The sequence below is a fragment of the Agrilus planipennis genome, unplaced genomic scaffold, assembly GCF_000699045.2.
Source record: "Agrilus planipennis isolate EAB-ADULT unplaced genomic scaffold, Apla_2.0 scaffold42, whole genome shotgun sequence".
Classification (NCBI taxonomy): Eukaryota; Metazoa; Arthropoda; class Insecta; order Coleoptera; family Buprestidae; genus Agrilus; species Agrilus planipennis.
Window position 1 is genome coordinate 423,992 of NW_020438888.1, and position 11,101 is coordinate 435,092.

General features: G+C 31.6%; 3 protein-coding genes across 6 annotated transcripts in view; 2 read left to right on the top strand and 1 right to left on the bottom strand.

Annotated features, from left to right (window-relative positions):
- Positions 1-560: 560 nt before the first annotated feature.
- LOC108744936 (arrestin domain-containing protein 3-like) lies at positions 561-7,618 on the bottom strand. 2 transcript variants are annotated; one of them, XM_018480913.2, is made up of 10 exons: positions 7,312-7,618; positions 7,058-7,191; positions 2,664-2,734; positions 2,491-2,600; positions 2,271-2,439; positions 1,882-2,135; positions 1,702-1,825; positions 1,524-1,638; positions 1,341-1,431; positions 561-1,031 (listed from the first exon to the last, which is right to left on the bottom strand). In XM_018480913.2, the coding sequence occupies exons 2-10, from the start codon at positions 7,167-7,169 to the stop codon at positions 959-961; spliced, it is 1,119 nt and encodes a 372-aa protein (XP_018336415.1). In that variant the 5' UTR covers positions 7,170-7,191; positions 7,312-7,618; the 3' UTR covers positions 561-958. The 2 variants fall into 2 exon arrangements, with proteins under 2 accessions (XP_018336415.1, XP_018336413.1); XM_018480911.2 differs by having other exon boundaries at positions 2,271-2,600.
- On the top strand, positions 4,288-4,930 carry LOC112906827. Its single transcript, XM_025981826.1, has 2 exons — positions 4,288-4,519; positions 4,567-4,930. Exons 1-2 carry the CDS (start codon positions 4,394-4,396, stop codon positions 4,870-4,872), a joined length of 432 nt encoding a protein of 143 aa, XP_025837611.1. The 5' UTR covers positions 4,288-4,393; the 3' UTR covers positions 4,873-4,930.
- The window catches only part of LOC108744935 (TRAF-type zinc finger domain-containing protein 1), a 6,773-nt gene continuing 1,084 nt past the window's right edge, over positions 5,413-11,101 (top strand). The window contains exons 1-6 of one of the 3 annotated variants that reach the window (XM_018480909.2): positions 5,413-5,440; positions 5,799-5,863; positions 6,095-6,756; positions 8,465-8,698; positions 8,879-8,983; positions 9,318-10,099. In XM_018480909.2, coding sequence (XP_018336411.1) covers positions 5,829-5,863; positions 6,095-6,756; positions 8,465-8,698; positions 8,879-8,983; positions 9,318-9,583 — 1,302 coding nt within the window. In that variant the 5' untranslated portion in view covers positions 5,413-5,440; positions 5,799-5,828 and the 3' untranslated portion in view covers positions 9,584-10,099. Of the gene's footprint in view, positions 5,441-5,661; positions 5,864-6,094; positions 6,757-8,464; positions 8,699-8,878; positions 8,984-9,317; positions 10,100-11,101 lie in introns of those variants that run through there. The other 2 variants (XM_025981821.1, XM_018480910.2) reach the window with 2 other exon arrangements.

The window sequence follows — 11,101 nt, forward strand, 5'->3', positions numbered from 1 at the left end:
ACACATTTGCAATATACATACATATAAACTGACGTGATTGATATAGGTAATTGATTATATCACCCTGTATAATTTAATTGGAGCGTATCAGTTCTTGGAATTTCTTTTTTTTTTTTTTTGGCACATTGGATTTCCTTTTTTGTTTAATCGAGTCTTATAATTATTGTTTGGTTTTTTAAGTTGCAATTTTTTTTATTTGTTGTTAGGCCAAACATTTCGCTTTTTCCAATACTAATAATAGTTCGATACACTTTCATATGCAATCGGTTAAATATTTCTTACACATATTACCAAACAAAGTGTACCAAAAAAAATTTCTTTCTGTTCTCAATATATTTTTATAGGTGAATACGATAAAATTTGCCTGAATGCGGCCCTGTTATGCTGACAAAAAAAAAAGAAATTTTTTTAGACGCACTCTTCTTATTATAAATACATCGGTTATTATTATCCTTTAAGTACATTTTTATTTATTTTCATTATTTTTTTATAATACTGGTTAATTTTTTTGTCAAAGATAAATCAAATAACAAAAACTTTGTACTTAACTCAAAGGAAATTCTATAAAAATAGTCGGGTAAAATATTATTATTGTCAATATAAAAAAAATTGGTGTTACACATATTATTGTATATGTGTAATAGTTGTGTGTTCAACTGTTTAAAATTTTTTTTGTTTTCATTCCAAACTATGCATATAATAGATATTATATTTTTTTCTTCTAATTCAGTGCCTGATTTTTTTGTTAATATGTTCTATATAGGCACTAATTTTGATAAACATTGCAAAATAACGTTCACATCTTTTTGGGTTTGTTTAAAAAAATACCTGTTAAAAATAATTGGTATTTGCTAAAACCAGGTACTATTCGTTCTACTTTTACAATTGTTTTTGCAATTTTCGTTTTTCTTTTTTTTTTTGAGATTAATTATTTATTGCCCATTGAGGAACTTAAATGCTAGTTGTGTGGATCTTGAGATGTGTTACGTTCAACTGCTACATATACAGGCCTATACAGTACTATCGATTCTCTAAAATAACATAAAATGCATTACTTTCTTAATTTTAATGTACAATCTGCTTCAAAAACAATGCAACAGACTATCGGGCTATGATGCATTCATTTATTATTTATTTTTAGGCTTTTGTTATTTTTATTTTATAAGTGTTGGCTTATTATATGAACCATGTTTGATATCTGGACTTGATGAAGTCCTCGATGGCCGAATATCAAGCATTATTCAGATAATGTTAGCCGTGAAAGCCTAACTCTTTTTATTGACTCATTATTTTTGTTAAGAACTGTAGGTACCTCAAAAGTAATTGCGAAAAAAAATTACCTTGTACTTTTATCGGTTCCATCGTATACCTGGCCCAACAAAAATTCTGGCCCAGTGTATAAGCCTCCCTCCACGTGGGAACAAGCGGGTTCTAAATAAAAAAATAATTAAGTGTAAAAAAATTCAGACCCAAAAATATTTTACGGATTTAGAATTCAATTATCAATTGATATTTCTCCTTACCGTATTTGACCTTTGGGACAACGCTCGAGTTGGGAATCCTGAATGGCACGTTTCCAATCGTGATGGGAAATGTCAGGTGTACAATGTCAATGTCTTTCTCGTTATCTAAACTGACCTACAAATTATTGCCGATATCGATGTTTGCCAAAAAATTTTTTTTTGATCGAATTGTACTCACACTTAGAACGTAATAAATTTGAGCTAGACGACAGATGCCCACCAAACTGGTGGGCATGGTGGGAATTACCAAACTGTTGGCACTGTCCCATTTCGTTCGCGAATTCTGCTTTACGTAGTCGCCCCTGGTAAAAGTCAAAAACGAAACTCTTGATGGACATACTGTACATTTATTACGTACTTGTACTCGAACACGATGTGTTTGGTTTCTTTGTTTATCCCCAGTACGCCCCTGTCTATGAAAAATTCGCAATGTTGAACGAATTGCACTCTCAGTCTAACTTCGGACTCTCCCTGATTATCAATCGTTGCTTTAAGCTTTAAACTTTCATTGCAAACGTAAGCTGAACGTTCCAACGTACACCTGAGGGTGAGTGTTCCCGTCTTACAACACCAGCAGCATACGCTCCTGGAGTCCTGAAGGACTATCGGTTTCTAAAAGTTGATGTAAAACAATCTTTTTTTTGCTTTTTTGGTCAAAAAAATTAATATTTATGATTATAATTGTAATTAAATTAACATATAATATATATGCACAGGTCTGTATTCAGGTATTTTTTAATTTGTTACCAAGTATTGTTCTTCCATGCAGTCGATGTGTGGTCCAATTATCGTAAAGTACTTCATCCCCTGCGGGGGGCTCGCGTAGGGGATTTCCAGGGTTACTTTGATGTAGTACCTGATACAACAGGGTTTGCTTTCGAACGAGCAGGGAAGACTTGATTCGGGTAGGCTAAACCTGAAAAAGTGTTTTGAAATTTTTGTTTTTGTTTTTTTTTTTGTTCGGTACCTAAAAGGGAATTTGTGTACGTTCCTGGGAAGAATTGATGCCGGTGTTTCGAGATCAGCGTCGCCCCAAATCACTTGCCTTTCGTCTATAAAATACTGATCATCCCGGATCTAAAACAATAGTTTTATTTAGTTGTGCGTCGCAAAACGTGAAACCACCCACAGGGTACTTACTGTGCGCCTATCACCCGATAAGATTACCTTCCATTCGGCATGGGCCTTTCCTCTAAGTATAACTCGTATTGCTAAAAATAAAACAAAAATTTTCAATTTTTTTCTTGACCTAAATTACATTTTAGTTGAAGGTTGAATTTGTCCTAAAAAATATTTCGTTCAAATTTAAAAATAAACACGTTCACTGATTGCTATTACTAAACAAAANAATGTGAAACAAGGTTATCGTTTATGTAGCCACATTCTATGAGACTTGACCATTCTATGCTTGACTATTTGTTTTGAAAAACATAACCTCGAGTCGTATAAGTGTCACTGTAGTCGCAATTTTTATCTTTTATTTAGAAAATATGCGAATTTAAGACAAAATTGGACTTTACAAAAATGAGTGAACAACTGCCTCAGGATGGAGTTACAGACTCTCCCAAAAAAGGTATATTTTCGTTTAAATATTGAGAAAATGGAACGCAGAAACGTGACTGTGTAAAACAGAAATGTAAAATATCTATTAAATAATAACGATTTTTAAATAAATAGTACATATTTTCAAGAAACAACAAATATTTGCATTTAAAGTTGTAATTTCATGTTCATGAAGCAAGAAGAAGTGAATTTTATTATCATACTGCAACCCCTTCAAACATCTGTAATTTTAATAAAATATTTTCTAGGCCCTACTTTATCTACATCAACATCTAGTTTTGAAGCTTTAGACCCTCACGACCCTAAACTTAGTCGACTGGCAACAACTATGTTTACCAAAGTATCAGATTATTTGTATGGTGAGCTGACTTCAACGCAAGAGGAATACAAACTCCTAGAGACTATGAACAAAGCCACCGTTACAAAATACACTGACATGAAACACATTGCTGCTAATATCTCCAAAAACATGACAGAACTAAATGAGAAATGTAATTGTTTTTGTAAAACTTTTGTTATGATAATTCATCCCAAAATGTTTCAGGTGATAGTTTGCAGCCTTATCTTGAGCAAATTGACCAAATAGAGGATAGCATAGCAAAATTAGAACAATTCAAATATTTGGATATTGGTACTGAGTATCTGACTGTTTAAATACTAAATGAAAAGTATGAATTCCACGCAGATATTGTGGCAACAATTTGTAAATAAACAAATGAAATGACCTTCTTCTTATCTCTTACTGACTTATATTTATTAAGAAATACAATTCATTAAATAAATTTCTTTTCCTCACATTTGTTTATTAAAATAGAACAAAAATAAAACGTTCTTCAGTCAAATAATACCAAAAGAAAAGAATATAAGTATCAAAGCAATTAAGACTTATCCTTTAAGTGTAATCATATTAGGTGTTACAGATATGATATTACACTGGTGGTAATAAAAATCTAATCAGGAACAAAGCACTCAATAACAAAAGCAATTAAAATATTTAACGAATTTCCGTATTGAATTTCATTTGTGAAATTAAAAGATTAGAAAGCAGTTTCCATTACTTTGGTAATTTAAATAGACAATAAAATAGCTAAATTCAACAAAAATTCAGTTGACGAGCATTTCAAAGTAGAAGAATTGAGCGCAACTATTAGTAGTATTATTTTTGCTTATCATTGGACTCGCCTACGAAACGCCCCTTTTATCTATGAAACGTCCCATTGTTATTGTCTCCTCCATTTAATTTGATGTTTATTTACATCGATAATGTGCCTGGATATTATATTTTAAAAAAGAAATTTTGAAATTTCATGGATACCTCACTGAAAGAGATTGTTAGCAATCATCCAATCGAAGCCGTTATTTTATGGTCAAAATTGCACCATGAAGGCAAGACTTTTCTAACTGAATGTACTGAAAATTTTACAAGACTACAGGTAATTGTGACCTAATGTTATTGCAGTCACTTATTAAGGCATTTTAGATCGTCAAACTTTATTATACGGCTGTGGCACTAGGCGGTTACAACGTGCTAAAATTGCATCAAAAAGACATTGGTGATGTTACGATAGAAACATCAGAAGGATTTAGTGATTTTTCCCAATATTTAAAGCTGGATGGTGACTATCATTGCAAGAATTACATGCCTTCTCTTTTAGAGCTTAGTCGTTTAGCTGCTCGTAAATTTATTATTAGTGTCAAGAATGTGCCAGACACTTCTACCTTCAATAACATCTCCAAGAATTTGAAAATCCCTAACAATTTGGTGGACTACATTTCTTTTAAGTAAATAATGTTTGTTTTGTCTTAAGAATTTATGGAGTAAATACATGATAATTTATTTGTAATCGAACTTTCACTTAGTTACAATCTACCTTTAATGACTTCTCCAACAACTTGACGACTAAACAATTTTGTCTGCAATTGTAGTTCGCTTTCAATTGAATTTTCATTTTACTGATTCATATTGCTCACAGGAATGGATTTTGAAAAGGAAAAGTGAAATATTTTCAAATCAAGAACCGAGATTATAATTTATTCGTGTTTACACAAATTAATATACAAAATAATTAGTTTAAAGGTACGTAGGTACTTATACTATGTACACTGATTAGAAACTTATTTAAATAATAATGATCACCTAATACTCTAGCAGTTATATCAATTATTATGCCTCTAATTCTAATAATCATATAAAATCCTCTAGAAAACCAATTTTTTAAACAGTGAGGGAGAAATACAAAGAGAAACCCTACAGGAAAAAAGGACTAACAGTACAATAAATATTGCTGTTTTCGTTAAAAACTCACATTAAAACTCTTTTACGTCTTTAGTTATAACCCTTGAGTAGTAAAAAGGTAAGCGTAAATTATTTTTATAATTAGGAAAAGGTTGTTGTTCTGGATGTCGGGACAATAGGGAATATGTTTTATTAATAGAACACGGTCATTACGAACAATTTAACAACGCATTGCAACAACTACTTAGTATATTTCGAGTCCTGAATCGCCGATAGCTTGAAATTTCGGCGCAGTTGATGTCCACATTTGAGACGATTATTTTTTTGGCAAATGTAATTTAAATTGCAAGCAAATTTCTAAATTTATACATTACTTATAGGCTTGGAGATGTTGGTTATTTTTAGAACATAACCTTTTCTAATAACGCCTTCAATATTTCCCCAAAATAGGAACTGACTTTTGCCTCTTTTTACAGTAAAGAAGTCCTAAAAGAAATAGTTAAAGAATGGAAGAAATAGAGAAGGAGTTGTGCGGAAATTGGTAAGTAAATAGTGATTATTTTTCCTAACGTTTTAAAGATTTTAAAACATTTTTGAACTAATATCTGCTAAAAATAAGTGTATATTTTTAGAAATGACACTGCTGTTTAATATATGATTTGCCCATAACGACACAATAGTAGTAATATGTAATTGAATTAATATTCATGGACTTATTCTTTACGTTTTGAGGGGTCATTATTTTATTTTTGTTTTCTTTCAATTTGTTTAGTAAAAAAGAAATTCCACATCACAATTATGTTATGCACACAGCCCATTGCACGCGAAACATTTCGCTGTGTAACATTTGCAAGGAACCTTTTCCAAAGTCCCAGATTGAAGACCATAAGAAAACATGTGAAAAACCATCATCTCTAAGCAGCACACTGAGAAAAGTTTCGATAACACCACCATCAAGGCTTGAGGAAAGCTCATACTTTAAAGAAAGGAAAGAAGTAGAAGACAAGAAGGCAGCAAATCGTCAAGCTGCTAGAATGCAGCGTATGGAACGACTTGTTGATTGTGGAGAAATTGTAGGACGGTATTCATCAAAGAAAAACGATACGCCTGCAGAAGTCAACGGTTATGAGAGACATATAAACCCACAATTAGCAAGGCACAACAAGGTAGATTACAATCAGAACAAAAGCCAAAAGAATGATAACAATTTTGGAGGAGCGGTTCAGAAGAAAGTTGAGCCTCCGACTTCGTCAAAAAGCTCTCTGACGCCCTGTAAATATTGCGAATTGGAGTTGCCAAAGCTGGATCTGGACGACCACGAAAACTATTGCGGGGCAAGGACAGATAAATGCCCTGATTGTGGGGAAATTGTCATGTTCAAATACAGGGATTTACACCAAGACACCAACCACGGGTTCTTGAAACTAAATGATGGTATGTACATTGATTCTTAATACTCACAACTAAATTCATTTATAATTACCAGGTAAAGGTGTAGTAACAGTACACAAAGTATGTATATTGAATCTGTATGCAGCCTAAAAACCTAAAATTAACTCAGTATACTATAGATCCAAAATGAGAATTTATTTTAAATTAATGTTACTATGAAATTAAAGCTAATTGTGATCAGGTAACAGTCAATTGTCCTAGAAAATATTTCGTTCAAATTTAAAAATAAACACGTTCACTGATTGCTATTACTAAACAAAAGTATTTGAGAAGGTAAACTGACTTTTTAATTTGAAATTTTCTATGGTATCCAATACCACAATCCCGTTTATTTGCTCCCCTGCATAATAGTACTCCTTGTCCAATCTTATATCGAATTCCCTTATATAATCCATTACTGTCCCATTTATTTTTCATCTAAAATTAACGTTGAATCGTTGTAAAAAAAAGTTGTAATAATAATTTATTACTAATTTTCAAGTAATAATAGTAATTTATTACTAATTTTCAAGTAAATACAACATTAAAAAAAAGTACCTGTGTTTCAGATTTGAATGACTTTATCTATGTGGTTGTAGCACGAAACATTTGTTTTCACTAAAAATACTTTTACCCCAAGTGATTTTGCGCTGTTATCATTCATTATCAAAATTTGTTTTCTAAGTAAAATATCGTGTTGCTTTTATTAGCTGTGTTGATAGCACGTTTTGAAAATCAATCAATAACGTAATCTACGTCATCAAGATTGGGAAGCTGCGTAGTAAAAGAAAAACACAAGAAGAAAATTACTCTTTTTGTAGTTTCAGTGGTGCAGGAAAGAGGCATGTGAAAGTATTTCCGGGAAAATTAGGTGAGTACACACTTAACATTTTATCAACAATTTTAATCAGATTTATTCTACAAAAGTTATACAGCAAAATAAAANTCGGCCATTATGACGTAGTGTCGGCCATAATTCTTTTCTAATTGTTGCAGTTGTCGGCCATCATTCTTTTTCAATTGTTGTCGCATTGTTACTGATGTCGGCCATTATGGTTTTTTGTTTGTAAATAGGTATGCAACACATCGTACACTGACAGCACTCATACTTTTTTTATATATAATATTAAATGTTTCTTACAGTGTGTATGTGATGTAATCTGGAGTAATAACGTTGCAAATATTATTTCTGAGATAAGCATCCTTCATGGCTTCAATCCAAGACGTGTTGTACCCCTCATTCCAGCCGTGCATAATAAATTTACTATCTAATGTTATATCTAACTGATCAATTGTTTCGTCAGTTAATAAAAGTGGTTCGTCATAGTATTCACGGGTCCACAAGTAGTAATAGACATCATCAGGGGATGCCGGGGTACAGTTACTAAAACAGGATAGTCCCGATATCCTGTAATCTTCTAAATCTTGGGAACGAATGCGTTGGTAATCTCTGGAGTCCACTGAAAAGGATTTTTCTTTATGAACTTTGCCTAACTTATTAATTAGTATTTAATTGTACAGACAATAAAGACTAGAAAATTTATAATCGTTAATTATTTTCTTAAAAGTACCTCATTCAATGTATTGAGTTTTTTAAATGATTTTGTTCTAATNTATAAGAATAATACTCGCTTTCAGATCAAATAAAGTTTTATAGAGAGACTTTAATACCATTATAGCATAAGTTATGTATGTAATTGTTTTTTTGTAGAGCCAGGTCCTCGGCCTTCATGGGAAGCCTCAAAGAGTCCCAGCAGGACTTCTATCCCAGAGTCTCCGACAAGAAGAAATCGTTCTTCGAATTCGATCTTTAGAACTTTTAGTGGAATTGAAAATTTCATCCCTCCTTCATATGGAATTACGTCGAGCTATTCATCTAACTCTCTCAACTCTAATAAGTCAGAAAAATTGGAAAGCAGCAAAGAAATTTCCCGAAGACTGGACTGTAAGTATTCGTTTTCTTTTTTTTTTTTAGATTCATTTTGTGTCTTCGTTGTCACAAAATAAAAAAAGTAACACATTCACATCTTTCTGTCGTAATAAGAAATTCCATTTTAATAATAAATAATAATTTAAAAGGTTTTTATTTTTCTTTTTTATTTCCTTTGTGACATGAATATTTTAGGTAAAACTGAATATATCCGAAATTTACTTCATGACTCTGCGAGCATAACTGCACCCATTAGATCAACTGGCGCGGTCCCACGTAATCATTATAATCATAACAAAGGTACAAACCACCACAAAAAAGAAATAACGCTAACATTATACACAACAGGATCATTTAATCTTTGTTTTATTTTTATAACTTTGTGCCTTTAACAACATATTTTTGCCTTTTGACCAATTAATTCTTTTCCATGTTATACAAAACAGGCCATTTCATGTGAAATAACTCACATGCTTTTTTATAACTTCTTTTTTATTTATCTTTAGTCACTTTGTATATTCCTTTTTATTAATTATATTAACTGCAACCTTTTTACTTTTGACTGCTTTGTAATCTTGTTGTAATGCGTAAAACATTAATTTTATTATTTCTTCTTTGATTAATGGAAACACAGGTCCTGCACCGCAGCCCCCACGTTATAGAAATCCTCCTACGGAGCTTTTGATCCCCTGCGAGTTTTGCGACACTCCTATACCCCACGAGGACCTGATCCAGCACGAAACAGGCTGTCGTCCAGACTTAACCCGATACAACTATCGCAGACGTCGTTCCCCGTCACCCCCCAATCGTCAGGACGATGAGGAGGAGCTCCCATGTGAGTTTTGCTCTAATTTGATACCTGCTTCTCAATTGTGGCGCCATCAAGAAACATGTAACTGATTTTATAAGGCTTTATGGGAGTTAGTGATTGAAAATGTTTTTTCTTTTTGTTTCTTTTTGTATTGTAACGGTTCTTCAACTGTTTTTTGATTAACTTTTGTTTATTTTAATTCATAATTGTCAAAATATTTCGAAATATTAAAAGGTAGGCTGCTCTGTTTGTTTCAGTCATTAAAAAATGTCTTTAAAATGGCATAACTTAAGTTTTAGTCAATATGCTCTTCTAAAATGATTTAATTATGTTAGAAATTAATTAAGTTGATTAAGTTTGCTCAAAACTTGGTTAATGTGGTTTAAATGACTTTAAAACGTTATTGTTTATTATATTTATGACTTACGTTGGTGCTTTTTCCCTGTAAAATTATTTTAAAGAAGGCATTTTGTCTTCCAGATATAATCAATAGCTTTAACTATAAAAATAAACTGTTGATATGTTTATCGGAAATGTTATTAAATAGTTTTTTATTTTGTTTATACAATTTCGCATGACTTTAACAAATAAATATTAAAACATAAGTCTTATTTGTTTTACACAATATTCAACGAATTCGATTAAAAACAATTTAATTATGCCTTCCTTTACTTTATTTTTGCCAAAATTAAAGAAATGTCGCCAAAATAGCGAATCGATACCGTAAATTATCTTGGAGTAAATTTATGTTAAAACTTTCCGATTATCCCTTATATTGCAACTAAGGAATTACAGAATGTCCCTCGTATTTCACTATCTGAAGTGACATCTAGCGGCGGGTAGTCAAATATAATTTTATTAAGTTTGCAGGTTTCGACAGTATTACAGAGAGCTACTACAGTATAAACGGCAATTACTGTCAATGAATAAGCTATTTTGTCTCAACGCAATGAAAACAATAAATTACTATTATTTAGCAAAAATAAAACTAACGAAAGCGTTTAGATCGTTTTTGATTTTTTGCAGAAGTTCGATTTTGGTTCCTATCTTGACCGAAAAAACGTTAAAAAGAACATAAGTAATCATATTTTGACAAAAATAAAGCAAGTCACAGCTAGTTCTTATCATTTATTAAATAATTATCAAATCAGTTGTCTTTTACTGGCGAATTAAGCAAAAATTTTGTCCTAATGTTCGATTTTCGTTCCCAAAAACAATCGAAAGTTGAAGTTAATTCCGCTCTTTAATTCTGAACTTGGAAAAAGATCCAATGCAACTTATGCTCTCCTAATACAAATCTTGGAATTTATGAAAATTTTCGATTTTGAGCCAAATACAAGGGTTGGTCTGAAAGTAATGGAAAAATCAAAAATTTGAAAAAAGACCCATTGCAACTTATGCTCTCCTAATACAAATGTTGGAATTTATGAAAATTTTCGATTTTGAGCCGAATACAAGGGTTGGTCCGAAAGTAATGGAAAAATCAAAAATTTGAAAAAAGACCCATTGCAACTTATGCTCTCCTAATACAAATGTTCGAATTTATGAAAATTTTCGATTTTGAGTCAAATACAAGGGTTGGTCTGAAAGTAATGGAAAAATCAAAA